Source organism: Mastigoproctus giganteus, chromosome 11 (assembly GCF_048544385.1).
Source record: "Mastigoproctus giganteus isolate SK-2022 chromosome 11, ASM4854438v1, whole genome shotgun sequence".
In the NCBI taxonomy this organism is placed as follows: domain Eukaryota; kingdom Metazoa; phylum Arthropoda; class Arachnida; order Uropygi; family Thelyphonidae; genus Mastigoproctus; species Mastigoproctus giganteus.
The window spans coordinates 13,689,869-13,706,868 of record NC_143585.1 but is presented as its reverse complement, the minus strand read 5'-3'; the positions used below and the strand labels follow the sequence as shown (position 1 = coordinate 13,706,868).

General features: G+C 40.9%; 1 protein-coding gene across 1 annotated transcript in view; it reads right to left on the bottom strand.

Moving 5' to 3' along the window:
• Window positions 1–17,000, bottom strand: part of LOC150077728 (sorting nexin-17-like) — a 229,762-nt gene that overhangs the window by 52,017 nt on the left and 160,745 nt on the right. The window contains exon 7 of the mRNA XM_090384829.1: window positions 1,154–1,316. Coding sequence (XP_090240955.1) covers window positions 1,154–1,316 — 163 coding nt within the window. The remainder of the gene's footprint in view (window positions 1–1,153; window positions 1,317–17,000) is intronic.

The window sequence follows — 17,000 nt, the reverse complement described above, 5'->3', positions numbered from 1 at the left end:
CCAGGCAAGAAACTGCGTTCTCTCCTTTCCAACATAAAAACACCTGTCCCCACCCTTCTACAGAGTGGTGTGGTCTATCGCATCTCTTGCCGTGACTGCACGAGCTGCTACTTTGGAGAGACTGGACGTCGTCTCGAGAAACGCCTCTCAGAACATAAAAGGGCGATCCGTTTGGCGGATGTAGAACACTCAGCTATTGCCGAGCATGTCTGGACAACCCACCACGACATCGACCCACACCGCGATGTCGTGGTTGTAGACAAGTCCCACCATTACCTAAGGCGCACCTGGTTGGAATCGTTAAGTATAAAATGCTCGGATACCTCGTTGAACAGGAACAGTGGTTGTCAACTTAACCCCATCACAGAAACAGTAATTCTGTCCATAGACAAACGCTGGCCACGTCACCACCATACGTCACAGCCACAAACATCAACAAACAATTAACCACGTGCCTCACGCACCATCCTGGCAGTGCATCTCTATTCTAACTGCCATTCAAAGTATTTTAATCTGATGAAGGCTGCCACCCAGCCGAAAGCTAATTCATTTATCATAGTTTTAATGCTCTGTGTAACAAAAATAAAATAAATTATGAATCCAGAGCACGCAGGCGTGTTTTATTATGTATATATAATCTCAGTTTGTTATAAGTAGCAAACATAAAATAAATTTAACTTTCAGTCACCAATCAAAATTAATTGGGATATACCAAAATGGAAAATAGGTAATTAATAATAGTAAAACTGTTATTGGGACTACAGAAATGGGTATGCATGAGACATTTATTTCGTGTGACTTTCAGTCCATTCAAAACCCTTAACAAAGTAGTGGAGAAATGGTCAAGTGGATGAAAGTAATTTTCCATTTCCTCTCTAATCTGAATATTCCTTTTCAAATTGCTCTTTTATTTAGTTTTTTTATTTTATTGTTTTTCAACATGGTTCTTTAGCTATAAAAATCATACAATATACAAAGTCAGTATTTAACTAGTAAAATTAGGATCTAACAATAATAATAACAAAAAATAGGCAAAATGTGCATACAATGTTTAATCAATAGCTATTACAATAGCTATCTACAACATCAATCTAAAAATTAAGTTTATATATAAATAAATTGCTTTTAAACTCATTTTCACATTGTGGATTACCTCTCGTTTGGATCCTCGAGCTTGCAGTGCAGCAAGTTGCCTCTGAGTTTCCTTGTTAGTTAGGGTCCAACCTTGTTCTACATCACAAACTGCTTGCACATATAAGAGATTCAAAGACACCCTGTCCTCTACTACGTCATCATCATAGAGTGAATCCCAGTAACTAAAATTAAAAATAAAATGTATTGCACGTTTATGCACACACATCTAATTTTTTTTTTTTTAAACTGGTGGAAAGTATTTAAGCTAAATTACATATGAAGAGCAGGTAAAATAAAGCTCACCTTGGTAGTGGTGATATGGATGTTTAACCCTTTTGTGAGAGAGAGAGTTTCTAGACTGTATGCATGCACTCACAGTGAACTTTAAGGAATTGTAAGTTTGTAAAAACTGAAAAAATATGTACATTAATAATTTTAAATATTACCAAAATAAAGTTCTCTGAGCAGTGCAGATATGCTGCTAGGGCAGCTTGTGGGGTTCTGTTAATGATATACAGAAATTTTTCCAGCAGGAGCAATGAGATGATTATCCCATTGTATAAAACAATGGTTAAGCTGCATCTTGAGTACTGCATTCAGGATTGTAAACTTCATTTTAAGGTGTGGAAGTGTTGGAATGGGTGAAGAGAAGAGCAACAAGATTAGTCAAGGACACACAAAAGGCTATTCCTACCATGAAAAAATTCTGTTCTCTAAATTGCAGCACTTGGAAACCAGGCACCTGTAAGAGCTTATTGAAGTTGTTAGAGCTTTAAATGAACTGAACAAACTAAATCCTATTGGCATCCTTACTCTTGCTCAAACAACACACACACACACACACACACACACACACACACACACACACACACACACACACACACACACACACACACACACACACACACACACACACAGTGTGTGTGTGTGCGTGTGTGCGCGCGCGGAGTGGACAGGGGATCAGGGTGGCTCTGTACCACCAGTACAGAGCCATCCTGATCCCCTGTGTCTGGTTTGGAGATCTCTATTAGGGATGATGACCCTCAGGGTGTGGACCCTCCAACTCATTGGACACATGATCAATATATTGTTGGCCAGTAAATCAGAGTCTTATAATGGGGGATTTTAATTTCCCAGATATTGACTGGAATTTGGGGGCTGGTCACTCAAACACTAGCAAGGCTTTTGTGGATTTATTGGATGATTGTTTTCTACATCAGCATGTTCGGGAGGCAACTAGAGGGAGTAATACTCTTGATTTGATTATCAGTAGTGATTCTTCATGCATTAAGAATCTGCAGATAAATGAACCACTAGGTGGCAGTGATCACAGTGTTCTGAAGTGGGAGTTACTCAAAGAGGTAACTACCATTAGGGGTAAAGGGAAGGGGTATTGCTTTCGTAAAGGCACCTACGATGGACTGAGACAGTATTTAAATTCTATACAGTGGGATCAACTGATGATGTTACCAACAGCGAATTCAAAATGGGAAGCATTCAAAGAACTTATCTGGGAAGCTACTAGGCTTTACATACCAACTAATAAATATTGTTCAAGGTTTAGGCCTAAATGGATGTCAGATGAACTAATGAGGCATATGGCAGAGAAGAAAAATGCATGGGATACATACAAATTAACACGTGACACAGAAGCCTATGATAAATACAAGTTGATATGGAAGCCTATGATAGATATAAGTTGGTCTGTAACCAAGTCACAAAGGAGATTAGGCAGGCAAAGGCAGACTACGAAAAATCCTTGGCAAAGGATGCAAAGAAAAACAGAAAAGAGTTCTTTACATATTTGAACTCGAGAAGGAAAGGGATGAATCAGATTGGTCCACTGGATATTGATGGTTCAACAGTTGAGGATCCTGCTCAGGTGGCTAACAATCTAAACGAGTATTTTGCATCTACATTCACGCATGAGGAGTTATTCAGGAAGGAGAATGATGTAGGTAAAGTAAACATTGGCAGTGAGCTGGATGATTTTGTAATAACTGAGAGGAAAGTGGAGGAGAGATTGTTGAGGATAAACATAAAAAAGGCACCTGGGGTGGATGGGATCTATCCAGTTATATTAAAGGAGGCAGCAAAGGAAGTATGCAAACCCCTAGCCATAATTATGAGAGCTTCTTTGGACTCAGGGGAGGTACCCATAGACTGGAGATGTGCAAATGTAACCCCAATTGACAAAGGAGGATCAAAGGCTGACACAAGTAATTATAGACCTGTTAGTTTAACTTCTGTTCCAGGTAAATTAATGGAGGCACTGGTTAAAGAAGCACTGCAGGATCATCTAGACAAGAATTCAGTTATAGCTCAGATGCAGCATGGTTTTGTTAAGGGCAGGTCTTGCCTGACCAATTTGATTGGATACTATGATGTAGTCACAAAAGATATGGATGCAGGGAATAACTTTGATATTATATATTTGGATCTTAGAAAGGCTTTTGATACTGTTGCACATGGAAGACTGCTGCACAAATTGGAGCAGTGTGGCACTGGAGGCAAATTGCTGCTACGGATAAGGGGTTGGTTGAGTGGCAGAAGACAGAGAGTGGTAATCAATGGACACTGCTCAACGTGGACTAATGTTATTAGTGGAGTTCCTCAAGGTTCAGTGTTGGGTCCGTTGTTGTTTTCGGTGTTTATGAATGATATTGATGATGGGATATCAAGTTTAATGTCCAAGTTTGCAGATGATACAAAGGTTGGCAGGGTCGTTAAGGACACTGCTGACGCTATGCTGCTGCAACAGGATCTGGAAAGGTTGAACAGATGGGCTGAGAGGTGGCAAATGAAGTTTAACATTGACAAATGTAAAGTACTACATATGGGAAACAGTAACCCCAGAGCAACGTATCAACTCTGCGGTACTACACTGACAGTGGTGGAGAATGAAAAGGACCTGGGGGTAATTATGCAGGCAGATATGAAGTTCTCTGAGCAGTGCAGACAAGCTGCAAGAGTAGCTCCTGGTGTCTTGTCAATGATATACAGGAATTTTTCTAGCAGGGATAAGGAGGTGATTATTCCCTTGTATAAGGCAATGGTTAGGCCACATCTTGAGTACTGTATACAGGTCTGGAGGCCTCATTTCAAGAAGGATGTAGAACTGCTGGAACGGGTACAGAGAAGGGCAACAAGATTAGTGAATGGAACAAAGGGTTGCTCTTACGAAGAAAGGCTTAAGTTTTGCAAATTACAGAGTCTGGAGACTAGGCACCGGCGAGGTGATCTGATAGAGGTGTATAAGGCTTTGAATGGTTTGAGCATGCTCAATGCCAATGGGATTCTTCATCTTGCTCAGAATAATCAGCTCAGAGGGCATAAATTCAAATTGAGGAAGGACGGATGTCGGATAGATGTGCGGAAATTTGCCTTTGGCCAGCGGGTGGTTGGTTGGTGGAACCGACTTCCATCACTTGTTGTAGAAGTTGATAGCCTAAACAAATTTAAAGCTCAACTGGACAGGTATTTCGAACGAACAGATGGGTGAAATGGGAGTGGGGTTTTTTTTTTTTTTTTTGGCTGATGCTGAATAAGCTTGCTTTCTTGCATCATATGCCTCTACTAATGCTAATGCTAATGATCTGTAACCAAGTTACAAAGGAGGTTAGGCAGGTGAAGGCAGATTATGAGAGATCCTTGGCAAGGGATGCGAAGAAAAACAGCAAAGAGTTCTTTACTTATGTAAACTCTAGAAGGAAGGGAATGAATCAGATTGGTCCACTTGATATCGATGGGTCAACTGTTGATGACCCTGCTCAGGTAGCTAACAAACTAAATGAATATTTTGCATCAACATTCACACATGAGGAGTTATTCAGCGACGGGAATGCCAGAGGTGTATTCAACTCTAGCAGTAAGCTAGAGAATCTTGTAATAACTGAGAGTAAAGTGGAGGAGAAATTGTTGAAGATAAAAACAAGAAAGGCACCCGGGGTGGATGGGATCTATCCAGTTATATTAAAGGAGGCAGCAAAGGAAGTAAGCAAACCCTTAGCCATAATTATGAGAGCTTCCTTGGACTCAGGGGAGGTACCCATGGACTGAAGATGTGCAAATGTGACCCCAATTCACAAGGGAGGATCAAACGCTGACACAAGTAATTATAGACCTGTGAGTTTAACTTCTGTTCCCGGAAAATTAATGGAGCCACTGGTTAAAGAAGCACTGCAGGATCATCTAGACAAGACTTCAGTTATAGCTCAGACACAGCATGGTTTTGTTAAGGGGAAGTCTTGCCTGACCAATTTGATTGGATACTATGATGCAGTCACAAAAGAACTGGATGCAGGGAATAACTTTGATATTATATACTTGGATCTTAGAAAGGCTTTTGATACTGTTGCACATGGAAGACTGCTGCACAAATTAGAGCAGTGTGGCATTGGAGGCAAATTGCTGCTATGGATGAAGGGGTGGTTGAGGGGGAGAAGACAGAGTGGTAATCAATGGACACTGCTCATCGTGGACTAATGTTGTTAGTGGAGTCCCTCAGGGTTCAGTATTGGGTCCTTTATTGTTTTCTGTATTTATAAATGACATTGATGATGGCATATCAAGCTTAATGTCCAAGTTTGCAGACGATACGAAGGTTGGCAGGGTTGTCAAGGACACTACTGACACTATACTGCTGCAACAGGATCTGGAAAGGTTGAGCAGATGGGCTGAGAGGTGGCAAATGAAGTTTAACATTGACAAATGTAAAGTACTACATATGGGAAACAGCAACCCCAGAGCAACGTCTCAACTCTGTGGTACTACACTGACAGTGGTAGAGAATGAAAGGGACCTGGGGGTGGTTGTGCAAGCAGATATGAAGTTCTCTGAGCAGTGCAGATGGGCTGCAAGAGTAGCTCATGGTGTATTGTCAATGATATATAGGAATTTTTCTAGCAGGGATAAGGAGGTGATTATTCCCTTGTATAAGGCAATGGTCAGGCCACACCTAGAGTACTGTATACAGGCCTGGAGGCCTAATTTCAAGAAGGATGTAGAGCTGCTGGAACGAGTACAGAGAAGGGCAACAAGATTAGTGAATGAAACAAAGGGGTGCTCTTACGAAGAAAGGCTTAAGTTTTGCGAATTACAGTGTCCGAAGACTAAGCACCAGCGAGGTGATCTGATAGAGGTGTACAAAGCCTTGAATGGTTTGAGCATGCTCAATGCTGATGGGATTCTTCCTCTTGCTCAGAATAATCACCTGAGAGGGCATAAATTCAAATTGAGGAAAGACAGATGTAGGATAGATGTGCAGAAATTTGCCTTTAGCCAGCGGGTGGTTGGTAGGTGGAACAGACTTCCATCCCTTGTCGTGGAAGTTGATAGCCTAAATAAGTTTAAGGCTCAGCTGGACAAGTATTTCGAACGAACAGAGGGGTGAAGTGGAAGTGGTTATTTTTTATTTATTTATTTTACTTTATTTTTTTTTTTTGGCTGATGCTGCATAAGCTTGCTTTCTTGCATCAAATGCCTCTGCTAATGCTAATGCTAATATTAGAGCTTTCACTGCAAAATCTAGTCTTGAGATGCACTTTAGGAGAGCACACCCAGCTGAGGCTAATCAGTGTACACATATGTTTAGAGTAGTAGTAGTAGTAGTAGTGGCACATGATGCAAGAAAGCAAGTGTAGGAGCTTATGCAGCATCAGCCAAAAAAAAAAAAAAAAAAAAATCATCACACCATTCCCTCCAAATGCCTGTCCAGTTCCTCCTTAAATTTATTTAACCTATCAACTTCCACAACGACAGATGGAAGTTTGTTCCAGCAATTAACCACCCGCTGGCTAAAGGCAAATTTCCGCACATCTATTCTACATCTGTCCTTTCTTAATTTGAACTTATGTCCCCGTAGGTTCGTAATCTGAACAAGTGGAAGGATCCCATCAGAATTCAGCGTGCTCAACCCATTCAAGGCCTTATAGACCTCAATCAGATCACCGCGCAGGTGCCTAGTCTCCAGCCACTGCAATTTGCAGAACTTAAGCCTCTCTTGGTAAGAGAATCCCTTCATTCCCCTCACCAATCGTGTTGCTCTTCTCTGTACACGCTCAAGCAAATCTACATCCTTCCTAAAATGGGGCCTCCAGACCTGTACGCAGTACTCAAGGCGTGACCTGACCATTGCCTTATACAGAGGGACAATCACCTCCTTTTCCCTGCTAGCAAAATTCCTATATATCATTGACAAAACCCCATGACCTGTCCTAGCAGCCTGTCTGCATTGCTCAGAAAACTTCATATCTGACTGCACAATTACTCCCAGGTCTTTTTCATTTTCTACCACCTTAAGTGTAGTACCACACAGTTGGTACGTTTCTCTGGGGTTACTTCTACCCATATGCAGTACTTTGCATTTGTCAAGGTTGAACTTCAGTTGCCACTTCTTAGCCCATCTGCCCAAATTATCTAGATCCTGTTGCAGTAGCACACTGCCATTACTGTCATTAACAACCCTGCCAACCTTTGTGTCATCTGCAAACTTCGACATTAAGCCTGATATACCTTCATCAATATCATTGATTGAGTCAGGGCCAGGTGGAGTGAAAAAGAGTATCTTCTCCTAGCTCACTCCGAGTTGGAGTTGAGGAAGGGAATCCCGGGAATATTAATCAAGTGCTCCCGAGAACTATTCCTCATAATCTCTGTGGAGGTTATTAAGGATGCAGGAAACTTAACTCATATATGGTACTTTTACAGCATCTTTCTAACTGGGCCCCCCTAACATTCCCCAGGAAGCTACTGCTCCTGAAGTCCAGGAATTCCATCAGTCTATTGATGATGCAGTAGTTATTAATGTACTTTGTACCCCTGCTTTATGGAAGAGCAAGCATGGGAGAGTCCCTGTGGGAGTTGTCTTAAAAGGGCATTATACAATGCGAACATCCTTTGTAAAAAGGATAGATGGAACAGGACCAGGGTATGTCTGCCAGGGGCAAAGGTTGATGACGTTGTAGAGCGGATATCATCTTTCAAGGGCACAAAATGTGATGTAGTTGTACACGTTGGCACTAATGATATTAAGAGTAGGAGACTGGTGGAATTACTCAACAAGTACAGGTCATTGTTGAAAAAAAGCCGTGAAATAGGGTTGAATTTGAAAGTGTCTGCAATTCTGACCAGACACGATAGGAGGGAGTACATGATGAGAGCCTTGTCGATCAATTCGGCCCTGGAAAGATTGTGCAAGGCTCAAGGGGTAGAATTTTTTTCAGCCTGGACTGTAATTGTTAACAGGAGAGATTGCTTCTACAGGGATGGGATACACTTAAATAGAAAGGGTGCAAGAATATTTGCTGATGCTATCGAGGCAGTGTTAGGTGGGTCGGAAAACTGCTAGTTTGGGGGGATACAAAGACTAATAGTTTAACAGTAACCGCAGGCAGAGGTGAAGGTGATTCTTGCACAACTTCTATTAGAATAAGAAGCGACCTGGAGCGAGGGGTGTTGGGGGTTTCAGGGACGGATGGCAGTCATCATGGAATAGTTGGGTATATGAAATATACCCAACTATACCAAGGAATAGGCATAGGAGCATGTATGCTTGCATGTATACCAATGCTAGAAGTATAGTAAATAAATTTGATGAATTTGAAGTGTTGGTCAAGACATCAAAGGCGGATATTGTTGGGATGGCAGAGACGTGGGGTCACAAAGATATAAGGAATGCAGAACTGGAATTTCGGGAGTACAATGTGTACAGAAAGGATAGATAGGACAGAAAGGGAGGGGGTGTTATGCTGTTAATTAAGAAAAACATAAAATCAAAGGAAGTGCACCCAGTTAATATAGATTAACAGTGCTCTGTTGAGTCAGTTTGGTGTGAGATAAGCACTGCGGAAGGAAAAATAAGAGTAGGAGTGTGTTATAGGCCTAATGACTTGAATGAGTACAATGAACAATTCTACAGAGAAAGAGTGGGCCAGTAAATCAGAATGTCTTATAATGGGGGATTTTAACTTCCCAGATATTGACTGGAACTTGTGGGTTGGTCACTCACACACTAGTCAGACTTTTGTGGATTTATTGGATGATTGTTTTCTGCAGCAGCATGTTCGAGAGGCAACCAGAGAAAGTAACACTCTTGATCTGGTTATCAGCAGTGATCATTCGTGTATTAAGAATTTGCAGATAAAGAAACCACTAGGTGGCAGTGATCACAGTGTGCTGAAGTGGGATTTACTCAAAGAGGTAACTACCGTCACGGGTAAAGGAAAGGGTTTTTGCTTCCGTAAAGGGGAGTACAGTGGTCTCAGACAGTTTTTAAATTCTGTACAGTGGGATCAACTGACGATGTTACAAACAGTAAATTCTAAGTGGGAAGCATTCAAAGAATTAATCGTGGAAGCTACTAGACTTTATATACCGATTAAGAAATATCATTCAAGGTTTAGGCCTAAATGGTTATCAAATGAACTAATGAGACTCGTGACAGAGAAGAAAAATGCATGGGATGCATATAAATTATCAGGTGACGCAGAAGCCTGTGGCAGATATAAGCTAGTCTGTAATCAGGTCACAAAGGAGGTTCGGCAGGCGAAGGCGGATTACGAGAAATCTTTGGCAAAAGATGCTAAGAAAAACAGCAAGGATATATTTACTTATATAAACTCTAAAAGGAAGGGGGTGAATATGATTGGTCCACTTGACATCGATGGTTCGACTGTTGATGATCCTGCTCAGATAGCAAACAAACTGAATGAGTATTTTGCATCTACATTCACACGTGAGGAATTATTACAATTTGAAAATGGAAGAAGGTTATCAAATTGTAGCAGTGTGCTTAATGATTTTGTAATAACTGAGAGCAAAGTGGAGGAGAAATTGTTGAAGTTAAACATAAGAAAGGCACCTGGGGTGGATGGGATCTATCCAGTTATTTTAAAGGAGGCGGCAAAGCAACTAAGCAAACCCTAAGCCATAATTATGAGAGCATCTTTGGACTCAGGGGAGGTTCCCACGGACTGGAGATGTGCAAATGTGTCCCCAATTCACAAAGGTGGATCGAAGGGTAACACGAGTAATTACAGACCAGTTAGTTTAACTTCTGTTCCGGGTAAAATAATGGAGTCGCTGGTTAAAGATGCATTGCAGGATCATCTAGACAAGACTGCAGCAATAATTCAAACACAGCATGGGTTTGTTAAGGGAAAGTCTTGTCTGACAAATTTGATTGGTTATTATGATGTGGTCACAAAGGAACTGGATGCAAAAAATAATTCTGATATCATATACTTGGATTTCAGGAAAGCTTTTGACACTGTTGCGCATGGAAGACTACTGTACAAATTGGAGCAGAATGGTATTAAGGGTAAGTTGCTACAATGGATAAAAGGATGGTTAAGTGGGAGAAGACAGAGGGTGGTAATCAATGAGTGCAGCTCTTCGTGGACTAATGTTATTAGTGGAGTCCCACAGGGTTCGGTGTTGGGTCCACTGTTGTTTTGTGTATTTATCAATGATATTGATGAAGGTATATCAGGCTTAATGTCGAAGTTTGCAGATGACACAAAGGTTGGCAGGGTTGTTAATGACAGTAATGGCAGTGTGCTACTGCAACAGGATCTAGATAATTTGGGCAGATGGGCTAAGAAGTGGCAACTGAAGTTTAACCTTGACAAATGCAAAGTACTGCATATGGGTAGAAGTAACCCCAGAGAAACGTACCAACTGTGTGGTACTACACTTAAGGTGGTGGAAAATGAAAAAGCCCTGGGAGTAATTGTGCAGTCAGATATGAAGTTTTCTGAGCAGTGCAGACAGGTTTCTAGGGCGGGTCATGGGGTTTTGTCAATGATATATAGGAACTTTGCTAGCAGGGAAAAGGAGGTGATTGTCCCTCTGTATAAGGCAATGGTCAGGCCACGCCTTGAGTACTGCGTACAGGTCTGGAGGCCTCATTTTAGGAAGGATGTAGATTTGCTTGAGCGTGTACAGAGAAGAGCAACATGATTGGTGAGGGGAATGAAGGGATTCTCTTACCAAGAGAGGCTTAAGTTCTGCAAATTGCAGTGGCTGGAGACTAGTCACCTGCGCGGTGATCTGATTGAGGTCTATAAGGCCTTGAATGGGTTGAGCACGCTGAATTCTGATGGGATCCTTCCACTTGTTCAGATTACCAACCTACGGGGACATAAGTTCAGATTAAGAAAGGACAGATGTAGAATAGATGTGCGGAAATTTGCCTTTAGCCAGCGGGTGGTTAATTGCTGGAACAAACTTCCATCTGTCGTTGTGGAAGTTGATAGGTTAAATAAATTTAAGGAGGAACTGGACAGGCATTTGGAGGGAATGGTGTGATTTTTTTTTTTTTTTTTTTTTTTGGCTGATGCTGCATAAGCTCCTACACTTGCTTTCTTGCATCATGTGCCACTACTACTACTACTACTACTGTCAGCTCATTGGCTGATCTTTAGCAGTAGCTTATAACCACAGGGTGTTGAAAGGCTTGCTAGCCAACTGGCTTGATTATGAAGAGCTGGATAGGTATGTGTGAACTGTATTCATGGGATCAGACATTACAGACAGGCAACCCAATGTCATGTGTGAAGTTCCCCCAAATATGGACTTCATATATCTAGGGAAGCAAAATTGGAGGCAGAAAAGGAAGATGGAATGTGCTAAAATCCAATCTCCCCTACCACAAGAGTCAGAAGAGATGTGCTCAGGTGATGCCACCTTCAATTAACTTCAGTGATTTTGATGAACACGGGTCTAACATCACCTCATAATCTTCTTTCCATGCACACCGAAGATTCTAAGTTGCTCCGGGACTTTTACTAACCAATTACGCCCAATGAGCTTAAGACATCTTATCCTCCCATCTTTACCAGCATCAGACTTGATGGGATGACCTGTCAACAATTACAAAACATCCCGATTAGAGTGTTAGCATTAGCAGAGGCAAATGAAGCAAGAAAGCAAGCTAATACAGCATCAGCCGACAAAAAAAAAAAAAAAAAAACCCTACCCATTTTACCCATCCATTCGCTCCAAATTTTGTCTAGTTCTGCCTTGAATTTATTTAAACTGTCAACTTTCACGAGACATGGAAATTTGTTCCAGCAATCAAACACCCGCTGGCAAAAGGCAAACTTCCGCACATCTATTCTACAACTAGAATAGATGTGTGGATTTGAATAGATAAATCTAGTCTTTCCGCAATTTGAATTTATGTCCCCTTGGGCAATTAATCTGGGCAAGATGAAGAAACCATCAGCATTGTGCATGCTCAAATCATTCAAGGCCTTATACTTCAATCAGATCACCTCGCAGGTGCCTAGTCTCCAGACACTGTAATTTGCAAAACCTAAACCTTTCTTCGTAAGAGCAACTCTTTGTTCCATTCACTAATTATTGTTGTCCTTCCCTGTTACTCATTCCAGCAGCTTTAAATCCTTCCTAAAATTAGGCCTCCAGACAGACCTGTATACAGTACTCAAGTTGTGGCCTGACCATTGCCAAATACAAGAGGATAATTAACTCCTTTTCCCTGCTAGAAACGTTCCTGTATATTATTGACAAGAAACCATTAGCTATTCTTGCAGACCATCTGCACTGCTCAGAAAACTTCATATCTGACTGCACAATTACTACAAGGTCCTTTTTAATTTTCTACCACACTGTTTTTTTTTTTTTTTTTTTAGGTAAACCCCAAACACGAGAGGTATTAGAATCTATAGTACTTAGTACTTATAACCACAGGGTGTTCAAAGGCTTGCTAGCCACGTGGCTTGATTATGAAGAGCTGGATAGGTATGTGTGAACTGTATTCATGGGATCAGACATTACAGACAGGCAACCCAATGTCATGTGTGAAGTTCCCCCAAATATGGACTTCATATCTAGGGAAGCAAAATTGGAGGCAGAAAAGGAAGATGGAATGTGCTAAAATCCAATCTCCCCTACCACAAGAGTCAGAAGAGATGTGCTCAGGTGATGCCACCTTCAATTAACTTCAGTGATTTTGATGAACACGGGTCTAACATCACCTCATAATCTTCTTTCCATGCACACCGAAGATTCTAAGTTGCTCCGGGACTTTTACTAACCAATTACGCCCAATGAGCTTAAGACATCTTATCCTCCCATCTTTACCAGCATCAGACTTGATGGGATGACCTGTCAACAATTACAAAATATCCCGATTAGAGTGTTAGCATTAGCAGAGGCAAATGAAGCAAGAAAGCAAGCTTATACAGCATCAGCCGACAAAAAAAAAAAAAAAAAAAACCTACCCATTTTACCCATCCATTCGCTCCAAATTTTGTCTAGTTCTGCCTTGAATTTATTTAAACTGTCAACTTCCACGACACATGGAAATTTGTTCCAGCAATCAAACACCCGCTGGCAAAAGGCAAACTTCCGCACATCTATTCTACAACTAGAATAGATGTGTGGATTTGAATAGATAAATCTAGTCTTTCCGCAATTTGAATTTATGTCCCCTTGGGCAATTAATCTGGGCAAGATGAAGAAACCATCAGCATTGTGCATGCTCAAATCATTCAAGGCCTTATACTTCAATCAGATCACCTCGCAGGTGCCTAGTCTCCAGACACTGTAATTTGCAAAACCTAAACCTTTCTTCGTAAGAGCAACTCTTTGTTCCATTCACTAATTATTGTTGTCCTTCCCTGTTACTCATTCCAGCAGCTTTAAATCCTTCCTAAAATTAGGCCTCCAGACAGACCTGTATACAGTACTCAAGTTGTGGCCTGACCATTGCCAAATACAAGAGGATAATTAACTCCTTTTCCCTGCTAGAAAAGTTCCTGTATATTATTGACAAGAAACCATTAGCTATTCTTGCAGACCATCTGCACTGCTCAGAAAACTTCATATCTGACTGCACAATTACTACAAGGTCCTTTTTAATTTTCTACCACACTGTTTTTTTTTTTTTTTTTTTTAGGTAAACCCCAAACACGAGAGGTATTAGAATCTATAGTACTTAGTACCGTGCTTGGGTTGGAGGTTGAGAAGATGAAAGAAGATATTTGTTGACATTGGACTTGAACGTCTATAGACCGTAATTTTCAGGAAATACGTAAGAAGGAAGGTTGTTCCAGAAAACTGCAGTTGAATGAATAAAGGAGGAAGATGAAAAGTTCGTTCTGTGAGTTTGAAGTTCGACAGTAAATGAATATTGGCTGGTGGCGGCATGTGTTTGGACTCTTTTGAAAGAGAGCGGGAATTATAGAAGCCAATTCAGAAGAACAGTTCCCAAGGAAATATTTGCAGAAGAGACATGCAGCAGAAACAGTACATCTATGAGACAGCGAGTGGAGAGACTCTGTTAGAGATGAATCATTAATTAACCTAACTGCCCTTTTCTGAAGGAATCAAGAAGCCTAAGAGTTTTTGGTCGCACCACCCCAGATTTGGGAACAATATTCCATGGTAGGGTGGATTTGAGATTTGTAAAGAGTGAACAGCTGTTTGGAAGCCAAAAATGTTTGAAAGTCGAGAGCGAAAGAGAAAGCCAAGTTTTTTAGATGCACAGGAAGCAATATTTGTAATGTGCTTGTGCCAAGAGAGATTAGAAGTCAGGGTAATCCCCAAAAGCGATATATCATTTTGCATAGGAATCGGAGTGTCACCAAAGATAAGCATAGGAGCAGAAGAATCCTTTTTTACGAGATATAAGACAAGACAGAGTTTTAGAACGATTGAATCAACTAAGTTGTATTTTCCCCACTGGAGATCAGCATTCAAGGAATTGGTAGCAGATTTTCAAGAAGTTGAAGTTGATTGAGCAAGACAAGGTTTCTCAAAATGGAAAGTGCAATGCAATGTGCTATCATCGGCAAAATTATGGATAGGATTTCCAGTCAATGGAAGAAGGTAATTAATATACAAGAGAAAACAACTGAACCTTGGGGTACACCGGCATTAGTGGAGAAGTTAGAAGGCAGAGAGCAAACTGGATAACCAATTATAAAACACAGTTGGGAAACCATAAGATCAAAGCTTGTTCAGAAGACCTTTCTGCCAAACACGATCGAAAGCCTTTGAGCAACTGTTTGTATTTCACAAAACATTTCCATTGAATTAGTGCATAAATGGGTAACATAAGCCAGAATATCACCAGTGGATCGACACTGATGGAATCCATACTGGCAATCGTTGATCAGACAGAAGGTTTCTAGGTAGTTTAAGAGTTGGCAGTTAATTGATTTCTCCATTACTTTAGAAAGAGTAGAAGTAATTGCAATGGGACGATAATTGGATGGGAGGGATTTGTCACCCTTCTTAGGATCTGACTGGATATGAGCAAATTTCCAAGCAGAAGGAAAAAAGCAAATTTCCAAGCAGAAGGAAGGCTTTGCTGGCTTTTTTCGCTTTCCTATTCCAAAGGAATAGGAAAGCGAAAAAAGGCGGCAAAGAACAGGAGCACAGGTTTTGAGAACAAGTGGAGAAATACCATCGGGACCTGGAGCTTTCTTAGCATCAAGATTCGTCAAAATCCTTCTGACATCCTTTTGACGGAATACCACAGGAGGCATTGACTGGAGAGTGTTGGGAATGGTGGGAGGTATTTTACCAAAATCATTAATACATGAGTTGGAAGAAAAATGGGATGCTAGAAGGTCCGCTTTATCCTTGCCTGAAGTGAAAACAGAGCCATCTGGTCTGGACAGAGGTGGGAGCAGAGATGGACAAAAGTTGCGGCCAATAGCTTTGGCAAGAGACCAGAATGCTCGGCTACCATTAGGGCAAGAAAGCAAGTTTTCTACTCTTAGCCTGTTCAAACACCAATTTGGACTGATTAATAACTGCTTTACAATTGTTGCGAGCTTTGGTGTAGGCAGAAAATGAAACTGAAGAATTAGAAACAAGCCAATTACGATATGCAACGTTCTTCTCTTGAACAGCCTTAGCACATTTATTGGAAAACCAAGGTTTAGATAAAGGACGAGATTTTAAAGTGGAGTGTGTTATAAAGGATTCCATTCCTGCAAGAATAAGTTCACTGACACGATCTGAGCAAACTTTGACATCAGAATTTTTGAAACAGTAATCCGACCAAGGAAAAGAAAATAAATCTAGCAGGTCATTCCATTTTGCATTCTTGTAATTCCGAACAATACAAGGTTGGGAATAGCAATGAGTAAAGGCTCCATTGGAGTAGAGACAATCACCAAGTTGTGATCGGAGGTGACTAAAGGACCTCTCACTTCGAATGTGTAATTAGAAGGGTGAGAAAAATATCAAGCGTGTTGGCTGTATGGTTAGGACTCTCCGGTATTCTTATAGGTAAATGAACAATCTCTGCATGGTCATCCGTAACTGCAAAAGCCTCAACATCTCGACCAGCTGGGTCAGTGTGACTAGAAAACGGAAGCCAGCTGGAGTTGTGAACACTAAAATCACCAAGGAAAATGACCTCATTGTTAGGAAAGTTGGACTGGAGAAAGTTAAGTTGCAAAGAGAGGAAGTCAAAGAGGTAGCATTAGCAGAGGCATACGATGCAAGAAAGGAGTGAAGGTGGAGTTGGGTTTCTCGTCCATAAAGATTTTAAAAACAACATTTTGCAATTCAAAAGTACATCACCAAGGGTGTCAAGACTAATATTCAAGATTTCTAAGAGGTACAAGCTAAAGATTATAATGATTTATGCACCAACATCGAGCCACGATGATGAAGAGGTTGAAGAAATGTACACTGAAATTGAGAGTCTTCTAGATGAGCAGAAAACCCACTACACTATTATTATGGGGGACTTCAATGCTAAGGTTGGAAAAAGACAAAACAGTGCAGAAAGGGGAACTATAGGAAATTTTGGAATTGGTGAAAGAAATGAAAGAGGTGAAAGACTTGTGGAAGTTGCAGAATCTCAAGGACTGTCAGTAATG